At 43.9% G+C, this 21,301-nt stretch overlaps 1 protein-coding gene across 2 annotated transcripts in view; it reads left to right on the forward strand.

Annotated features, from left to right (window-relative positions):
• SYNE2 (spectrin repeat containing nuclear envelope protein 2) overlaps positions 1–21,301 on the forward strand; it is a 424,330-nt gene that overhangs the window by 191,119 nt on the left and 211,910 nt on the right. For both annotated transcript variants that reach the window (XM_077265969.1, XM_077265976.1), the window contains exons 41-45: positions 1,700–1,864; positions 3,427–10,905; positions 12,343–12,441; positions 18,247–18,407; positions 19,533–19,662. In XM_077265969.1, coding sequence (XP_077122084.1) covers positions 1,700–1,864; positions 3,427–10,905; positions 12,343–12,441; positions 18,247–18,407; positions 19,533–19,662 — 8,034 coding nt within the window. The remainder of the gene's footprint in view (positions 1–1,699; positions 1,865–3,426; positions 10,906–12,342; positions 12,442–18,246; positions 18,408–19,532; positions 19,663–21,301) is intronic.

The raw sequence follows: 21,301 nt of genomic DNA on the forward strand, positions 1-21,301 counted from the left end.
CCAAGGGCCCCATGGCGATCACATGGCCTGATTCTTTGGTATGCTTGTGACAGCCATGGGAGGTTTGGAAGGTTGTCCTGGGCTATGGTGTGTGCGCCTTGGTTAGAGCACTTGTCCTATGGCGATGGTGTGTACACTGGGACTGTTGTATTGTGTACTACGGTGTGTGCTCTGTGGCTATGCTACCTGTGCTATGGCTCTGGTGTGTGCACTGTGGCTATGCTACCTGTGCTGTGGCTATGGTGTGTTCGCTGTGGCTATGCTGCGTGCTCTGTGGCTATATTACGTGTGCTGTGGCTATTGTGTATGTGCTGTGGCCATGCTCCCTGTGCTGTAGCTGTGGTGAGTGCACTATGGCTACGGTGTGCATTGTGGCTATTATGTGCACTGTGTCTATGGTGTGTGCAGTGTGGCTATTATATGTGCTGTGCCTCTGGTGTGTGCGTTGTGGCCTTAGTGTGTGCGCTGTGGCTATGTTGTGTGCTCTGTGGCTATGCTATGTGCACTGTGGCTATGGTGTGTGCATTGTGGCTATAATGTGTGCTGTGGCCGGGGCATGTGCACTTTGATTGGGGCATGTGCACTGTGACTGGGGCATGTGCGCTGTGGCAGGGGTATGTGCTCTGAGGCTACGATATGTGCGGTGTGGCTGAGGCATGTGCGCTGTAGTTGATGGGTGTGTGCTGTGCCTGAAGCATGTGCACTGTGGCTGGGGCGGGTGCGCTGTGGCTCAGGCGTGTGCGCTGTGGCTCGGGCGCGTGCGCCATGCCTGGTGCATGTGAGCTTTGTGGCTGGGATGTGTGCTCTGTGGCTGGGGTATGGGCTGTGCTGTAGCTGGGGCGTGTGTGCTGTGGTGTGTGCTTTGTGGCTTTGGTGTGCGCGCTGTGACTGGGACGTGTGTGCTGTGGCGTGTGCGCTGTGGCTTTGGTGTGTGCGCTGTGACTGGGACGTGTGCACTGTGGCTTTGGTGTGTGCGCTGTGGCTTTGGTGTATGCGCTATAACTTTGTTGTGTGCGCTGTGGCTTTGGTGTGTGCGCTGTGACTGGGACGTGTGCGCTGTGGATGGGACATGTGTGCTCTGTGACTGGGATGTGTGCTCTGTGGCTGGGGTGTGTGCGCTGTAGCTGTGGTGTGTGCGCTGTAGCTGGGGTATATGCTCTGTTTGGTTGGAATATGTGCTCTGTGGCTACTGAATATGCGCTGTGACTGGGGCATGTGTGCTGTGGCTGGGGCATGTGTTCTGTGGTTGGACTGTGTTTTCTGTGGTGTGTGTGTTGTGGCGTGTGTGCTGTGGCGTGTGTGCTCTGTCTCGTACTCTGTGGCTGGTGCGCTGTGACTTGGATGTGTGCTCTGTGGCTTTGATGTGTGTGCTGTGGCTGGGGTATGTGTGCTGTGTCTGGATATGGTATGTATGCTGTGGCTTTGGTAACTGGGATTTTCTGCCATAACATGGATTCTAAAATGTAGAAGTGTTAACACCACACAAAACCAGTTGTAACCAATAAATGAACCCGACATAACCAGTCTAGACCTTGTAGTTACTGGTCAAGTACTTAAATGTAGGAACAAATGCCCTTTGCACATTATAGCAGGACATTGGATTTTTAGTTGTCTCCCCTCTAGTTTTACGCTGGGGGTCATTCCTGATCCAGGACCCGTATGGATGACGCACTCATTGATTCCTTCTTCTTACTTCTAGGATAAAATTCAGATGCTGGAAAGTCGCCTAGAAGGACAGCAGCAATATGAAAGTCTTTCTACTGCCCTGAATAACAAAATGACAAGTTTTTATGAAGAGCTTCTTAATTTTGCCCGCTCATCACGGGAAAACGCACCGTGCGAGCTGAAGAGACAGAAATTACAGGTGCAATTGTCTGTGATAATACATTTCTCAATAGAACATTGCTCAATTAGGACGGCTCCCAGATATATAACCTTTGAGATCCACTTTATTCAGGGAGAAAATTGTCTTAAAGCAGGGGGTAGTTAATTTCTTTTTTGTATCAGAGGAGCCCTTTTGCAATGCAACTCGGGTCATTGCTCGTCAGGTAAAAAGCCTATAAGAAAGTCACAAAGGGAGATTCTAATGTCTCCTACTCGTGGAAAAGAACATGGGAGCAGCCAATCTGTCCAAATTCTGCCTCAAATGGAGCAGTTATCCTCTTCTGCTTTTCAGCTGGACCCTAACACATTAATGCCTGCCTCTTCTATGTAAATGGAAAATCCTCAGCGCTTCCTCGCGCATTGCTTTCTGTCTGCCCTCCCGTTTCTTTCCCCTTCGCTTCTGTCTTTTTTTTCCCCAGCTTTTTATAGTTCTTTTGTTACCTTTTCTTTTTTCTTCCTGTTTTTCATTTCCTTGTAATTTTCTTTGTTCTTGTATCTTCTTTTACTCTTAACTATAGGTCTCACTGTATTAAGTATTGTTTCCAGTTATTACTTTTTTATTTATTATTTTATAAATTCTTAAACCTCTTCAGACCTCAGACATATTTCTGTAATTTTTTTTTACACTTCTTTCCGCTTTTTTTTGCAACAGCAGTATTTTTTTCTTTATGGTGTTTACCTTATGGGTTGAACCGATGTTGGTCCCATCCTGTGGATAGCGGATAACTTCTAAACTTAGTGCAAGCTCTTTAATGCCATTTTACTTGACTGAACTTTACAGTGGGGTTATGGCAAATATGCTTTTAAAAAAAAAAAAAAATTAAATAAAATATATATATATATATTTTATAGTAAAAATAAGTGAATACATTTTATACATTTTTTTTACTTTATTTTTTAGTTTCCATAGGTGATTACCTGTTGCAGGCCACTGACTGCCATGTCATAGTATAAGCACCTTGGGATCATGTCTGGGGAGGTGGGGATCGGTCCACTATACAGAAAGCTGCGCTCCTGAGCCAGCCCCATACACCCACACTCACTCAATTATGTAATACATCATAGAGCAATAAGGGGTTAAATAAATCACTCAGTAAAATGCTCGTTTTAAAATTAGGATAGTAAGGTTATTCGGTCACAAATTTTCAACATAAGTATACCAGCCTGATTAGGACCACCCCCCATTTAATGCTTCTTTTATTGGTAAATCTGGACAGATCTTTAAAGATTTTTTTGCAAGATATCAAGCCACTACCTCTACACTAGAGCCCTAGTTAGGGACCTAAACTATAAGCTAGACTGGAGAGCTTCTACAATAAAAAAAAAAATGTTTTTCTAGCTTTGGAGGACCTGACATGTTCAGACGTTACACAAACAGCCTATTGGATTCTAGTAGAAATGTGTAATGCTTTGTTTCCCCTGCAGGGGAGCAGCAGGAAAACTTGTAGGTAGCTTCACAGATGAAAACTTATCAATAGAGCGCTCTGTGATCAGCTTATTATTTGAACTGAATCAATCCTTTACAATTACTTTGTGTTGTAGGTATTCCGGGATCAATATGTAGGATTGCAGAGTGATCTGGCTCAGGTGGCTCAACAAGCTGAACATGTAAAGCAGGTCTCATCTACAAACGGAGTCACCAGGGTCCAGGAGGCGATGGACATGCATCGCAGCAAAATGAGAGGATTCTTAGAAAGAATGGATTATCTGTCGCAAGTTATAGAGGAGCCTCCTGTAATTGAGAAAAGCAAGGAGAAGAAAATTAATAAAGGATCAAAGAAGAAGTTAAAGCCTCAGCGGTCATTAGAAACTCCACTGCAAATTACAATGAAGGCTGAAGAAGACTATTTAGTGAAGGCTACAATGTCATCTGAAACACATCACACTGAGCAAACTACAGTACAACCTGTGGCGGGTGCGTCACTGCAGCATACAGAAGAACCTTCAGTGCATACAGCACATTTTGTAGTACAGTCTCCAGTAGAGAGTTCAGAACATTTTACAAATAAACTTATGTTACAGTCTTCAGAAAAATCCTCAGTACAATCTGATCTGGAGCCTCCAGAGACATCAGCAATGCATGTATACAGAGATGAGGCTTTCGTTCAGCCTACATTGGAAACTTTGGCTCATCCAACAGAGACCCCTTCAGTACAGCCTGTTGTAGAACAATCAACACTTCAATATGCACTGCAGCTTATAACAGAAACGTCAACTCAACCAACTACAGAACGTTTAAGGCTTCCTGCAGCTGAAACGTCAGAGCAACCCGATATGGAGTTATTATTTAAAACTGTTCGTATAATGAGAGAACAAACAATTCTGAAACCAGCTATGCAGCCTACCATAGAACCAGCCGTAAAGCTACTAATAGAACCATCTAAACAGTCTGCAGCAATATCACCAGTGCGGTCTACAGAAGAGCCACCAGTGTGGTCTACAGAAGAGCCACCAGTGCGGTCTACAGAAGAGCCACCAGTGCGGTCTGCAGAAGAAGCACCAGTTCTGTCTATAGAGTTGCCTCCTATAATTGATAAAATAAAGACAAAAACTAAAAAAGTGTCAAAGAAGAAGTCATTGAAGTCTACAGAAGAAGCCCCAGTGAAGACATTAATAAAACCACAAGTGCAGTCTACAGTGGAACTATCAGCGAAGCCTAAAGCATTGCCAGCACTGCAGCCTATAGTAAAGCCATCTATGCTGTCCAGAGAAGAACCAACTATGCAGTCTACACTAGAACCACCAATGAAGCCTACAAAAAAAAAATCTATGCAGGCTAAAATAGAGCTGTCATTGCATCCTACAGAAGACCCAACAGTGCATCCAACAGAAGAACATCCAGTGCAGCCTACAATAGTATCATCTGTGTGGTGTACAGAAGAACCATCTATGCAGTCTATTAAGGAACCATCAGTTTGGCATACAGTAGAATCATCTGTGAAGTCCACAGTAGAATCAACGATGCAGCCAACAGATGAAGTACCAGTTAAGCCTACAGAAGAGCCAACTATGCAGCCTACGGATGACCCATCTGTGCATCCTACAGAAGAGCCATCTGTGCAATCTATGCAGGAACCATCTCTGCAACCGACAGAAAAGCCATCTATGCAGTCTAAAGAGGAACCATCTGTGCATACCTCAGTAATACTATCAATGAGTCATACAGTAGAACCATCTGTGCATACTACAGCAGAATCATTTGTGCAGTCCACAGTAGAACCAATGATGCAGGTGACAGATGAAGCACCAGTGCAGCCCACAGTACAGTCATCAGTTCAGACGACAGTAGAACCATCAGTTCAGCTAACAGCAGAGCCATCAGTTCAGCTAACAGTAGATGTTCAACCAATAGTAGAGCCATCAGTTCAGCTGAAAGAGGAACTATCAGCTCAGCCGACAGAGGAACCATCAGCTCAGCAGACAGAGGAACCATCAGCTCAGCCGACAGAGGAACCATCAGCTCAGTCGACAGAGGAACCATCAGCTCAGCCGACAGAGGAACCATCAGCTCAGCCAACAGAGGAACCATCAGCTCAGCCGACAGAGGAACCATCAGCTCAGCTGACAGTGGAACCATCAGTTCAGCCGACAGAGGAACCATCAGCTCAGCCGACAGAGGAACCATCAGCTCAGCCGACAGTAGAACCATCAGTTCAGCCAAGAGCAATGGAGCCTACCATAGAACCATCCATAAAGCTAATAATAGAACCATCTAAGCAGTCTACAGCAGCACTATCAATGGTGCCGTCTACAGAAGAGCCACCAGTGCTGTCTACAGAAGAGCCACCAGTGCGACCTACAGAAAAGCCACCAGTGCGGCCTACAGAAGAAGCACCAGTGCTGTCTATAGAGTTTTCTCCTATAATTGAGAAAGGAAAGAAGAAGAAAATTAAAAAAGAGCCAAAGAAGAAGCTGCAGCCTCAGCGGTCATTAGAAACTTCACTTCAAACTACAATGAAGGCTGAAGTAGACTATTTAGTGAAGGCAACGATGTCATCTCTAACAGAGCACACTGAGAAAACTACAGGACTACTTGTAGCAGGTGCGTCATTGCAGCAAACAGAGGAATCTTCAGAGCATACAGGACATGTAGTAATACAGTCTCCAGTAAAGAGTTCAGAACATTTTACAAAGGAACTTGTGTCACAGGATTCAAAAAAATCCTCAGTACAATCTGCTCTGGAACCTGCAGACACATCCGCAGTGCATGCATACAGAGAGGAGACTTTAGTTCAGCCTACATTGGAAACTTTGGCACACCTAACAAAGAGACCTTCAGTACAGCCTGCTGTAGAACAATCAACACTAGAACATGCACTGCAGCTTACAAATGAAATGTCAACTCAACCAACTACAGAATCTTTAAAGTTTCCTGAAGCTGAAACATCAGAGCTACCCAATATGGAGTTGTTAGTGCAAACTGTTCATATAATGACAGAACAAACAATTCTGAAACCAGCAATGCAGCCTAAGATAGAAACACCTGTGCAGCTAACAATAGAACTATCTAAGCAGTCTACATCAGTTTCACCAGTGCAGACAACAGAAGAGCCACCAGTGCGGTCTACAGAAGAGCCACCAGTGCGGTCTACAGAAGAGCCACCAGTGCGGTCTACAGAAGAGCCACCAGTGCGGTCTACAGAAGAGCCACCAGTGCGGTCTACAGAAGAGCCACCAGTGCGGTCTACAGAAGAGCCACCAGTGCGGTCTACAGAAGAGCCACCAGTGCGGTCTACAGAAGAGCCACCAGTGCGGTCTACAGAAGAGCCACCAGTGCGGTCTACAGATGAGCCACCAGTGCGGTCTACAGAAGAGCCACCAGTGCGGTCTACAGAAGAGCCACCAGTGCAGTTTACAGAGGAGCTACCAGTGCGGTCTACAGAAGAGCCACCAGTACGGTCTACAGAAAAAGCACCAGTGCTGTCTATAGAGTTGCCTCCTAAAATTGAGAAAATAAAGACGAAAACTAAAAAAATGCCAAAGAAGAAGTCATTGCAGTATTCAGAAGAAGCCCCAGTGAAGACATTAATTAAACCACAAGTGCAGTCTACAGTGGAACTATCAGTGAAGCCTAAATCATTGCCAGCACTGCATCCTATAGTAAAGCCATCTATGCTGTCCAGAGAAGAACCATTTGTGCAGTCTACACTAGAACCATCAATGAAGCCTACAAAAAAAACATCTGTGCAGGCTAAAATAGAACTGTCATTGCAACCTATAGAAGACCCAATAGTGCATCCAACAGAAGAACATCCAGGGCAACCTACAATAGTACCATCTATGTGGTCTACAGAAGAACCATCTATGCAGTCTGTTAAGGAACCATCAGTCTGGCATACAGTAGAATCATCTGTACAGTCCACAGTAAAAGCAATGATGCAGCCAACAGATGAAGTACCAGTAAAGCCTACAGAAGAGCCAACTATGCAGCCTACAGATGACCCATCTGTGCAGCCTACAGAAGAGCCATCTATGCAATCTATGGAGGAACCATCTCTGTATCTGCTAGAAAAGCCATCTATGCTGTCTATAGAGGAACCATCTGTGCATACTACAGCAGAATCATTTGTGCAGTCCACAGTAGAACCAACGATGAAGGCGACATATAAAGTACCAGTGCAGCCCACAGTACAGTCATCAGTTCAGACGACAGCAGAGCCATCAGTTCAGCCAACAATAGATGTTCAACCGACAGTAGAACCATCCGTTCAGCCGACAGTGGAACCCTCAGTTCAGCTGTCAGTGGAACCATCAGTTCAGCCGACAGAGAAACCATCAGTTCAGCCGACAGAGGAACCATCAGTTCAGCCGACAGTGGAACCATCAGCTCAGCCGACAGTAGAACCATCAGTTCAGCCGACAGTAGAACCATCAGTTCAGCCGACAGCAATGCAGCCAACCACAGAACCATGCATAAAGCTTATAATAGAACCATCTAAGCAGTCTACAACAGTATCACCAGTGTGGTCTACAGAAGAGCCACCAGTGCAGTCTACAGAAGAAGCATCAGTGCTGTCTGTAGAGTTGCCTCATATAATTGAGAAGAAAAAGAACAAGAAAACTAAAAAAGAGCCAAAGAAGAAGTCGCAGCCTCAGCGGTCATTAGAAACTTCACTGCAAACTACAATGAAAGCTGAAGAAGACTATTTAGTGAAGGCTACAATGTCATCTCTAAAACAGCACACTGAGCAAATTACAGTACAACCTGTGGTGGGTGCGTCACTGCAGCATACAGAAGGAACTTCAGTAAATGCAGCAAATGTATTAGTACAGTCTCCAGTAGAAAGTTTAGAACATTTTACAAAGGAACTTGTATTACTGTCTTCAGAAAAATCCTCAGTACAATCTCCTCTGGAGCTCCCAGAGACATCAGCATTGCATGCATACAGAGAAAAGGCTTTAGTTCAGCCTACATTGGAAACTTTGGCTCAACCAACAAAGAGACCTTCATTACAGCCTGCTGTAGAACAATCAACACTAGAACATGCACAACAGCTTACAATTGAAACGTCAACTCAACCAACTACGGAACCTTTAAAGCTTCCTGAAGCTGAAACATCAGAGCTACCCAATATGGAGTTGTCAGTGCAAACTGTTCATATAATGACAGAACAAACAATTCTGAAACCAGCAATGCAGCCTACCATAGAACCATCTGTGCAGTTAACAATAGAACTATCTAATCAGTCTACATCAGTTTCACCAGTGCAGACTACAGAAGAAGTACCAGTGCTGTCTATAGAGTTGCCTCCTAAAATTGAGAAAATTAAGACAAAAACTAAAAAACTGCCAAAGAAGAAGTCATTGCAGTATTCAGAAGAAGCCCCAGTGAAGACAGTAATAAAACCACAAGTGCAGTCTACAGTGGAACTATCAGTGAAGCCTAAATCATTGCCAGCACTGCATCCTATAGTAAAACCATCAATGCTGTCCAGAGAAGAACCATCTTTGCAGTCCACATTAGAACCACCAATGAAGCCTACAAAAAAAACATCTATGCAGGCTAAAATAGAGCTGTCATTGCATCCTATAGAAGACCCAACAGTGCATCCAACAGAAGAACATCCAGGGCAACCTACAATAGTATCATCTATGTGGTCTACAGAAGAACCATCTATGCAGTCTATTAAGGAACCATCAGTGCGGCATACAGTAGAATCATCTGTGCAGTCCACAGTAGAATCTACAATGCAGCCAACATATGAAGTACCAGTAGAGCCTACAGAAGAGCCAACTATGCAGCCTATGGATGAGCCATCTGTGCAGACTACAGAAGAACTACCTATGCAGTCTATGCAGGAACCATTTCTGCAACCAACAGAAAAACAATCTATTCTGTCTATGGCAGAACCATCTATGCAGTCTATAGAGAAACCATCTGTGCACACCTCAGTAAGTCTATCAATGTGGCATACAGTAGAACCATCTGTGCAAACCACAGCAGAATCATTTGTGCAGTCCACAGTAGAACTAACGATGCAGGCAACAGATGAAGCACCAGTGCAGCCCACAAGACAGTCATCACTTCAGATGACAGTAGTATCATCAGTTCAGCCAACAGCAGAGCGATTAGTTCAGCCCACCGTAGATGTTCAATCGACAGTAGATCCATCAGTTCAGCCGACTGTAGAACTATTAGTTCAGCCGGCTGAGGAACCATCATTTCAGCCGACAGAGGAACCATCAGTTCAGCCAACAGTAGAGCCATCAGTTCAGCCGATAGTAGAACCATCACTTCAGCCGACAGAAGAACCCTCAGTTCAGCCATCAGTAGAACCATCAGTTCAGCCATCAGTGGAACCATCAGTTCAGCCGACAGAGGAGCCGTCAGTTCAGCCAACTGAGGAACCATCAGTTCAGCTGACAGTAGAACCATCAGTTCAGCTGATAGTAGAACCATCAGTTCAACCGACAGAGGAACCATCAGCTCAGCCGACAGAGGAACCATCAGTTCAACCAACATTAGAACCATCAGTTCAGCCGACAGTAGAACCATCAGTTCAGCTATCAGTGGAACCATCAGTTCAGCCGACAGAGGAGCCGTCAGTTCAGCCGACAGAGGAACCATCAGTTCAGCTGACAGTAGAACCATCAGTTCAGCCGACAGAGGAACCATCAGTTCAGCCGACAGAGGAACCATCAGCTCAACCAACATTAGAACCATCAGTTCAGCCGACAGTAGAACCATCAGTTCAGCCGACAGAGGAACCATTAGCTCAGCCAACAGAGGAACCATCAGTTCAACCAACATTAGAATCATCAGTTCAGCCGACAGTAGAACCATCAGTTCAGCCGACAGTAGAACCATCAGTTCAGCTGACAGAGGAACCATCAGTTCAACCAACATTAGAACCATCAGTTCAGCTGACCGTAGAACCATCAGTTCAGCCGACAGTAGAACCATCTGTGCAGTCTATAGCAAAATCTTTAATGAAGACTACAAAGGGAGATTTATTTCAGTCCATGATGGAACCATCAAAACAAACAGTGGAATTATCAAGGTCTTCTGATGCCATGCCTACAATGGACACATTATATCAATCTGTTGTAACATTTTCAGTGCACCTTAAACAGGAAACTTCTGTTCAATCTCAGGTTTCAAAAATAAAGGAAAGCACAGTGGACATATCTACACATTCTACATTACCACCAACAGAAACATCTTTTGTTCAACCATTTTCTTCAGTATCTACATCGCTACCTCCTACAGTAGAACCTTTAGTGCCAAACACCACGGACACGTGTGTGTTGCTATCAGTGGAGTCGATCATGAAGCCGTCAATAATGGATTCAGTAGAGGATGCAGCTAGAAATGCCGTCAGAGATTCCGTACAGCTCGCTATAAATTCAGTACAAGATCTGGAAGCTGTACAACAACCTGTATTGGAAATTTCAGAGCAACCTGTGGCTCAGCTTCGGCTGCAGCCTACAGACAGATCCAAAGATCAGTCTGCACTGAAACCTACCGACACTGTGAATGCAAAGGAGAAGAAAACTTCAAAAATCAAAAAGAAGAAAAAGGTAAGACCAGGCTGAACTGGCTTTTTGTATTGATTTTTATAAATAATGAATATACACATTTTCCACTTTGCTGTTATTTGTGCCATTTTCTTCTAAAATCGGACGTGTAACCTGATAGAAATATGTGACTGTAAATACCGCTGTTCTCCTGAATCCGGCGATGTTTTTTTTAGTTCCTGCTCCTCTCCTTTCCTGAGATATGGCCTCCTCTTCACTGTATGGAAGTCTAGTCTTGTTATCCAAGTGGGTGTGATCATAAAATCTTGTTTGAAATGTGTTCGTGAGGACCACACCCAGTTGTAAAATATTTATATGCAGAAATGAGGAGGCCATTTCTCATGAACAGAGAGGCGCAGGAACAAAAGAAAGACAACGCCGAATTCAGGAGAACAGCGGCATTTACGCCAGGTAGTCATTTACTCATTTATGGCAAGTGACAGGTTCTGCAATATGTCCTACAATCACAATGTATCATCTAGCCACAGTTTCTGATCACTGGGGGTTCCCTGATCCTGATAACTGGGGCGCTGTCGCTTTATTCACACAGGGGACTTTAAAACATTGTTTTCATGATCGGTGCAGGGTTGTCCTACAGTTGCAATTTAATACCTATCCTTATGATTAAGGGACAACCCTTAAAAAGGACTTGATTAACCTAGACCTAGCCAATCTTATAAATCAGCATGATGGAGCAGCAGTTTGTGCTCCAGAGCTGCAGTTCTTCTCTGTTGATGTTTCCATTCTTCCAGTTGAGGGCAAATCCAAACTCTAAATAGTTTCTAGAGGAAGCTTAGAATACATAATGGCCAATGGTCCTTAGAAACAGGCACAGATGTCTTTAAAGAGGTTTCTCATCAAGACAACTCCATTTTGAAATCTAGTTAACCTTGTAATCAGGCTTTCGCTTAAAGGGAGTTGTCTTGAGGTGTGTTTTTAGGAGCGCACCGCTCCGCCCAGCTTCCTGCTTGCAGAGGGGCGGTACACTCTTTATGATTGACAGTTCACATCGGTGGCCCGCACTGTACTCTCTCCGATACTCAAAGCAGAGGCATTTTTGCTTTTGCACAAGAGCATTTGTACACTTCAGAGCCGCACTTACAAGCTCTGTAAAGTGCTGCTCTCCTTGTCTAAGAAACCGACCACCTCTGATAGTCTCCAGCGGCGGCCAGTAACATAGGCAATGAGTAGTAAACCATAACATTTTTACCCATTTAAGAAGATGAAATAGCAATATCTATCATCTATCGCCTTGGTGGCAGTTCATGTATTGGAGGCTCCTATACATGAAAATTATTGGGAAATTCACCCCATCACCACTGTGATAATCAACCCAGTCCTTTAATTATCCATGTGATTAATTGTGATCCATGTGGTTATGGCAGTTCATAATTTTATACATTTTTCCTAACATTCATTTTCCATATTTTTCCCCCAAAGTTAAATGCGGGTTCAGCAGAAAAACAAAAAGTGGAAAGAAAATCGTTAAAAGAACCAACATCGAAGCAAAAGTCCGACACAAAGAGTCATAGTGCGAAGGTAAAGATTAGTAATGACGTGCAGAGGCGTCACTTGTGGCCCCCTGATTCCAAATCTATATTATACAGATTTCTTATGTGTCATGTCAGGCACAAGGGACCAGGTGAGTCTGCAAACGCTGCCTCCCCCATAGTAACTCTCAGGGATATACAGTGCCTTGCAAAAGTATTTGACTCCCTGCAACTTTTCAACCTTTTCCCACATATCATGCTTCAAACATAAAGATACCAAATGTAAATTTTTGGTGAAGAATCAACAACAAGTGGAACAAAATTGTGAAGTTGAGTGAAATTTATTGGTTATTTAAAATTTTTGTGGAAATTCAAAAACTGAAAAGTGGGGCGTGCAATATTATTCGTCCCCTTTACTTTCAGTGCAGCAAACTCACTCCAGAAGTTCATTGTGGATCTCTGAATGATCCAATGTTGTCCTAAATGCCTAATGATGATAAATATAATCCACCTGTGTGTAATCAAGTCTCCGTATAAATGCACCTGCTCTGTGATGGTCTCAGGGTTCTGTATGAAGCACAGAGAGCATCTGAAGACCAAGGAACACAACAGGCAGGTCCGTGATACTGTTGTGGAGAAGTTTAAAGCCGGATTTGGATACAAAATTATTTCCTAAACTTTAAACATCTCAAGGAGCACTGTGCAAGCGATCATATTAAAATGGAAGGAGTATCATACCACTGCAAATCTACCAAGACCCGGCCGTCCCTCTAAACTTTCATCTCAAACAAGGAGAAGACTGATCAGAGATGCAGCCAAGAGGCCCATGATCACTCTGGATGAACTGCAGAGATCTACAGCTGAGGTGGGACTGTCTGTCCATAAAACAACAATCAGTCGTACACTGCACAAATCTGGCCTTTATGGAAGAGTGGCAAGAAGAAAGCCATTTCTCAAAGATATCCATAAAAAGTGTCGCTTAAAGTTTGCAACAAGCCACCTGAGAGACACACCAAACATGTGGAAGAAGGAGCTCTGGTCAGATGAAACCAAAATCAAACTTTTTGGCAGCAATGCCAAACGATATGTTTGGCGTAAAGGCAACACAGCTCATCACCCTGAACACACCATCCCCACTGTCAAACATAGTGGTGGCCTCATCATGGTTTGTGCCTGCTTTTCTTCAGCAGGGACAGGGAAGATGATTTAAATTGATGGGAAGATGGATGGAGCCAAATACAGGATCATTCTTGAAGAAAACCTGTTGGAGTCTGCAAAAGACCTGAGACTGGGGTGGAGATTTGTCTTCCAACAAGACAATGATCCCAAACATAGAGCAAAATCTACAATGGAATGGTTCACAAATAAACGTATCCAGGTGTTAGAATGGCCAAGTCAAAGTCCAGACCTCAATCCAGTCGAGAATCTGTGGAAAGAGCTGAAAACTGCTGTTCACAAACGATCTCCATCAAACCTCACTGAGCTCGAGCTGTTTGCCAAGGAAGAATGGGCAAGAATTTCAGTCTCTCGATGTACAAAACTGATAGAGACATACCCCAAGCCACTTGAAGCTGTAATCGCAGCAAAAGGTGGCGCAACAAAGTATCAAGTTAAAGGAGCCGAATAATATTGCACGCCCCACTTTTCCGTTTTTGAATTTCCACAAAAATTTAAAATAACCAATAAATTTCGTTCAACTTCACAATTGTGTTCCACTTGTTGTTGATTCTTCACCCAAAAATGTACATTTGGTATCTTTATGTTTGAAGCATGACATGTGGGAAAAGGTTGAAAAGTTCCAGGGAGGCGAATACTTTCACAAGGCACTGTATGACATTGCAGTCTATCAGCAGGAGCAGGAATCTGTGAATGGTCTGGTTTTATGTGTTTGTTATAATCCCTGGGATATTCCATTATATATAGGATTATGTGGCAGCTACCATAAATGTGGGTTTTTTTATGCCGCTGTTACTTGCTCTAATATAACCTCACAGTAAATACGGATGCACTGTGCAACCTGACCACCAGGTGGCAGCAAATATACAGCCTGTGTTTTTGATTTTTTTCACTCCTTTGTATTGTATGATATACATTGTCCTTGCTCCACAAATAACATCAGCAATAAGCGATGTGTACAGTGTGAGGGGAAACTGCATGGTGTACACACAGCCATATTCACTGGTGATGCGATGTGCAGAAGAAAAGGCCTTGGTGAGTTTATGGGCTCAGTCAGACGGCCGTATAAATAGGACCAAGATCAGAACGCAGTGCTTGGACTGGCCGGCGGCTCTCCCCACCCCAGCATGACAGCTTCATGTATTTCACGCTCGGGTAGGGAGAGCCATCTAACCAGACGATGCATGAAGCAGAGGTTGAGCGTGCGCACCTTTCCAGATGGGGCTGCCGTGCCCTGTTGACAATTTGGGGAAAACTTCCTTTAGTGACTATTGCTTTGACATATCCTCATTATGACCCATCAAACGGTTTGTTTTGCGCACTCTTGCTCCATGCAAACCTCATGGGGTTACAAAAATAGGCAAGTGAGAGCGCTTGGATATTTTGTATAGAGCAGGAACCTGCATGCACCACCACACTCCAAGTAAAACCTGGTCCTGCTGGGGAGGTGTAATGGGTAACTCAGGACCCCTTATTTGTGATTATTGGGGGTAGCAGCATTTAGCATCAGCTATCCTGGGGTGCTCATATCAGCATGTCAGGCACAATAACTAATGGTGGATCCAGTGGGATCAAATCATCTATTTTGGAAAAGGAAGTAAAAAAAAAGTTTTGCTGCAAGTCCTGCAAATATACCTAGGGAATCCAGCACTGCGCCAAAATCACTATACATCGGGATAAGGGCCGGCACACATTTATTCATTATTCTGTTTCTCTTTGTGTTGGTTTTCTCTGCACCCCGGTATCAGGTTTCTGGCTTTTCTGCAGCCGAGGGACATGATGTGATTGCACTCACACGGCTTGTTACAGGTTTAATCCAGGATAGTTAGCTGGTGAGCCGTGACCTGGTGTAACACCGGTTGCTCCGTGCATTGAGCACTGCTCCAGCTGCATACAATCTGTATCTTTATTATTTTATTTTTTTTACTTTTTTCATAGTTTTTTAAAATAATTATCTGTATGTCAACCACTGTCTGGGCTTCATAATTGTGTAAACATGGCAGGAATGGTGTTATACTGCTGCCAATGGAGCGAGCTCTGGTCACGGAGTTAGACTTGGATGCTGGCTGTATACAGGTCCTTCTCAAAAAATTAGCATATAGTGTTAAATTTCATTATTTACCATAATGTAATGATTACAATTAAACTTTCAGATATTATAGATTCATTATCCACCAACTGAAATTTGTCAGGTCTTTTATTGTTTTAATACTGATGATTTTGGCATACAACTCCTGATAACCCAAAAAACCTGTCTCAATAAATTAGCATATCAAGAAAAGGTTCTCTAAATGACCTATTACCCTAATCTTCTGAATCAACTAATTAGCTCTAAACACATGCAAAAGATACCCGAGGCTTTTAAAAACTCCCTGCCTGGTTCATTACTCAAAACCCCCATCATGGGTAAGACTAGCGACCTGACAGATGTCAAGAAGGCCATCATTGACACCCTCAAGCAAGAGGGTAAGACCCAGAAAGAAATTTCTCAACAAATAGGCTGTTCCCAGAGTGCTGTATCAAGGCACCTCAATGGTAAGTCTGTTGGAAGGAAACAATGTGGCAGAAAACGCTGTACAACGAGAAGAGGTGACCGGACCCTGAGGAAGATTGTGGAGAAGGACCGATTCCAGACCTTGGGGAACGTGAGGAAGCAGTGGACTGAGTCTGGTGTGGAAACATCCAGAGCCACCGTGCACAGGCGTGTGCAGGAAATGGGCTACAGGTGCCGCATTCCCCAGGTAAAGCCACTTTTGAACCATAAACAGCGGCAGAAGCGCCTGACCTGGGCTACAGAGAAGCAGCACTGGACTGTTGCTAAGTGGTCCCAAGTACTTTTTTCTGATGAAAGCAAATTTTGCATGTCATTCGGAAATCAAGGTGCCAGAGTCTGGAGGAAGACTGGGGAGAAGGAAATGCCAAAATGCCTGAAGTCCAGTGTCAAGTACCCACAGTCAGTGATGGTGTGGGGTGCCATGTCAGCTGCTGGTGTTGGTCCACTGTGTTTCATCAAGGGCAGGGTCAATGCAGCTAGCTATCAGGAGATTTTGGAGCACTTCATGCTTCCATCGGCTGAAATGCTTTATGGAGATGAAGATTTCATTTTTCAGCACGACCTGGCACCTGCTCACAGTGCCAAAACCACTGGTAAATGGTTTACTGACCATGGTATTACTGTGCTCAATTGGCCTGCCAACTCTCCTGACCTGAACCCCATAGAGAATCTGTGGGATATTGTGAAGAGAAAGTTGAGAGACGCAAGACCCAACACTCTGGATGAGCTTAAGGCCGCTATTGAAGCATCCTGGGCCTCCATAACATCTCAGCAGTGTCACAGGCTGATTGCCTCCATGCCACGCCGCATTGAAGCAGTCATTTCTGCCAAAGGATTCCCGACCAAGTATTGAGTGCATAACTGAACATTATTATTTGATGGTTTTTTTGTTTGTTATTAAAAAACACTTTTATTTGATTGGACGGGTGAAATATGCTAATTTATTGAGACAGCTTTTTTGGGTTATCTGGAGTTGTATGCCAAAATCATCAGTATTAAAACAATAAAAGACCTGACAAATTTCAGTTGGTGGATAATGAATCTATAATATATGAAAGTTTAATTGTAATCATTACATTATGGTAAATAATGAAATGTAACACTATATGCTAATTTTTTGAGAAGGACCTGTACTGTGGTCAGCACCCGCGCTGTATGTGAGTATGCTCCTTTCTTAAGCCTGCTCCTCACATACAGTGGCCACATCTGCCATACATGTAGGTACAGTGGATATCGTCAGTGGAAATCTGGCCACTCTGGGAAGCATTTGCCCATGTTTGCTGGATGCGTACGCTGATCCTGTATCATCTGTCGTGGGAATGTCGAGAAACCCCCGTAGGGTGGCACGTGCTGCCAAAATCTGCTGATTTAGCCAACTTTTTATTCTCCCAGAAATGTTTTATGATGGCCCTCTTCCCATATAGAATACATACACGCTCGGCTGAACCGAGCGTGCATATGTATAAGGGAGTTGGGGGAGTTGCTGTTGAATTAATGAGCATTTGGCCAATAGCTTAAACCTGACCCAATCACAGGATCAGACGACAGTCTAATGTGTATGGTGACCTCCCAATCCTCCCTGGACAGATGATGTTAGGGGACAGAAGGATGGGGCATGCTGCATTTCACAGTCGATCCTTTAGTTTGGCACTAAGATAAGCCACTGATAAACAGCAGCACTCTCATAGAGTACTTGGGAGCGTTAGGTGTATGGAGGAGTCGCGGGAGATTGCTGACTAATGGAAGTGAGAGAGAGCGCCCCCCCACTATGAATTTTATTACAATGGCAGGTGAGGGCCTCCGAAGTTGCCACCAAATGGGGTTCAGTCTCGTGATAGCGCCTGTGCCCATCGGAGGATCCTAGAATCCAGGGATCGGCAAACTTCATCTGTGGAGCTACAACTCTCATTCCACCCTAGCAGGCGATTGTTGGTAGTTGTAGCTTCCTGGCAGCCGGCGGGTCTAAGGTTGCTGATCTCCAGTCTGCCAGTTTGATCTTGACCCATGGGGTTGCCATCCATATAAAGTGCTGTCCGCGTTCTGTGCCGTAGACATAAAGTGAAGAAAGTTACTTTCTGAGTTGCTGAAAGTTTCCCCATTAATGCTGTTTAATCCTCCTGACAGAGCGCAGCCGGCGAGAGTATTCACCAGGAGCATTATGTAGATCTGATTGACAGCTCCGGAGACGCCGCCGAGAGAAAATCTTTACAGGAAGCAAAAGCGGGACAGCGAGAGGCCAGTGGTCAACCGCAGACACTTCTTCAGGACGGTAATTCCTCCAGGAGGCAAGTACAGGTCACGCTGTCGAGTAATCTGTGTATTAGAAATACTAAATGCCCAGCATGGAAAATCTGCATAAAGAGTTCTTTTGAAAGTTTCCTGGGTGAATCACAGACCCATTATCGAAATAATGAAACTGTCTCATTGTGACATTGTACAACTGAAGATAACCACCGAAACAATTTTCCTTCGTGAAAGATTGAGGTTTTTTTTTTTTTGGATGATTGGGGCTAAAAGAGGAAGTAGCTCTCGGATATTACATTGGCTCGCGTTTAACGCTTTCAGAACATGATGATGTCGGGCAGAATTTATTGTACAGGTGATGGTAAGATTGGTGAAATGATAATTATGGACCGTACATATATATATATATGTATGTATATGTGTATATATATTCTAAATAGACTAAAGTATTGAGACACCTTCACATTACACCTCCTTGGAGTTTTTATCACGTCTTATTCTAAATGCATAGACATTAATGTGACGCAGTTCAAAATGGAAAAGCGCAGCAGAATTCTGACCTCTGCTGATTCTAGCGCTTTTTTCCGTTTTGCGTTGTGTTGCTCCATTGCTAAGATATTCACATTTGTTACTTTTGGAGAGCAGTATGTGAAATCTCTGCCTGCAGACTAACTTGGCATTTCTTCAAAATTCTTTTTGGGATGTGACCTTTCACCCCTCCTCACCAGACACTGCCAATCATCGCTCACGAGATGACTTCTGTAGATCAGCTGCTGAGCTGTGATTTGCAATGTCTGGGAATGAGGACTCTGAAGAAACACCCAGTTATATAACAAGCAGAGATTTCACATACTGCGCTCCAAAAGCAACAAATGTGAATATCTCTGCAATGGAGCGACGCAGCGCAAAACAAAAAAAAGCGTCAGAATCAGGGGAACTCGGGGAAGATATTTAACTCATTTTATTTCTAGCAAGTGACCTGTCCTCTTTAATCACTATAATACACTTTGGTGTTTTTATTCCTATGAGCTGAAACAGTTGTTCAAAAAAACTTGCTTCTATGCCCTTGACAGCTCCACACTTCTCCACTCCCAAAATGCCATAGCCTTCATATTCCTGATTCAGTCTGTCAAATCATGGATAATTTACCCACTCTCTTTATCCAGACCACCAGAGACCTCCACAAACGCCATGGCTGTTAGCGACAATGATTCCCTTCTGATAACCACAGTGGAGAAAAGGGATGAAACGCTCCCAGACGACGGGGAAAAGCTTATCATTATAAATAAGGTTAAGGTAAGAATTCTGCTTGTTCCGTCTTTAATCTCCTGTCAGCGTATGCCAGTGTCCGTGCCAGTCTATAATTAGCGGGAGTTATATGTTTAAAGCTGACCTTTACTTTCTATTTGGCTTCTTACATTTTTTCATTTTTTCTGTCTAATATTGTGGTAAAAATCTTCAGGTTCCTAAAACGCGTTACTTCTAAATGCCAGGAGATGTTTGGATTTGTTACATATACAAACTAATCCACTGATTTTCATGGCGCAAATGATTGATTATTGGCTTGCTCTATATTGGTATTTAATTGTTGCATTGCACTTTATTTTTGCCGTTAGTGTCACAAACCAATTTGAGCTCATCCAAAAGTAAATTCTGAAATGTGAGCAATGTTGATATTTTTGGCAAGGCCCATAGAAGAAATGTGGCTGCGTAGTGATCTGGTTGAAGCGCCGCATTGATCTTTTTGGCATGTCAATATAATAAGGCAAACATAACCACTTTGTAATCTGTCAGGACTCCTTTCCTGGCAGTGTCCGTCTTTTTTATGGTGGGCACAAAAGCATGGTAAATCACACTTTTTTGCCCACCTATCAAGATGTACAGTGCTGCAGTGGGGCCAGATGGAGGATAAAGTTAATCCATCTGTCTTATTGTAGTTAATGGCTCTTTTGGTCGTCTGAAACACATTTTTTTAGGGCTTCAGGCTGAAACCCAGACGTGTTAGAAATGTGATATCAACCTGGCCCTAAAGGCATATTGTGGGTTCTGGCAGCTGAGACCCCCAAAGCAAGTCCCTATCTAATTCCAGCAGTTTCATAGATACTTGCCAACTTCTAGGAAGTTACAGCAGAGTATTTCTGAGAAGCATTATATCATTAATGCCTGAGTCAGGCTGTGCAAGAAGTTTTTGATGTTTATCTCACTGGTTTATGTGGACAGTGCCCCCCAATCTAATGCATTTGAATCCTACTTAGTGTATATGACTCTTATAATCGCACAACCAAAATAATTATTGACCCCAGACCTGGCGAGGAGGATCCTTTTAAAGCCCTTGGACCAGATGGGCAGCTGTAGTGCAACATAGGCAGGCAGCGTTGATCAAGCAGCTTTATTCAGTTGGAACAGCAAAGACGGTCGTGACATGACGGCAGCTGGTATTGTAGAGTTATAGTCTACGTATGAGAAGGGTGGACTCAGCGATGACAAACCAGGGTAGAAGAGAGACGTTGCATAGAAAGTTCTGGAGCAGAGTGGGTCCAGCAAAATAGCAGCGTTCACTAATTGTGGAGAAAGCAGGGTAGCAAAATTGAGTTGTACCACAGCACAAATGGTCCAGCGAAGTAGCAGAGTTCATGCCACAAAGTAGCATAGCTAAGTATGCAGCAGAGTCCAGTATTGCAGTGTTGAGTTTGCAGCAGATTCCAATAATTCAGAGCTGGCATAGTGAGGTAGCAGAGCTGGGAATGTCAGGCGGTTCAAGATTAAGTAGCTTTTCACAGCAGCAATGAGGATGCCAACTACCTGAATACTCAGGCGGCTTAAAGCTTGAGAGAGTGAACTTAGAGGTTCCACAGCAACCTGACACAACAAGGAACAGAGAGAAGGAGGACGCAGCAGATGACACTGGAACCAGACACCCAGGAAACATGACAAC

The sequence above is a fragment of the Ranitomeya variabilis genome, chromosome 1 (assembly GCF_051348905.1).
Source record: "Ranitomeya variabilis isolate aRanVar5 chromosome 1, aRanVar5.hap1, whole genome shotgun sequence".
NCBI classification, from domain to species: domain Eukaryota; kingdom Metazoa; phylum Chordata; class Amphibia; order Anura; family Dendrobatidae; genus Ranitomeya; species Ranitomeya variabilis.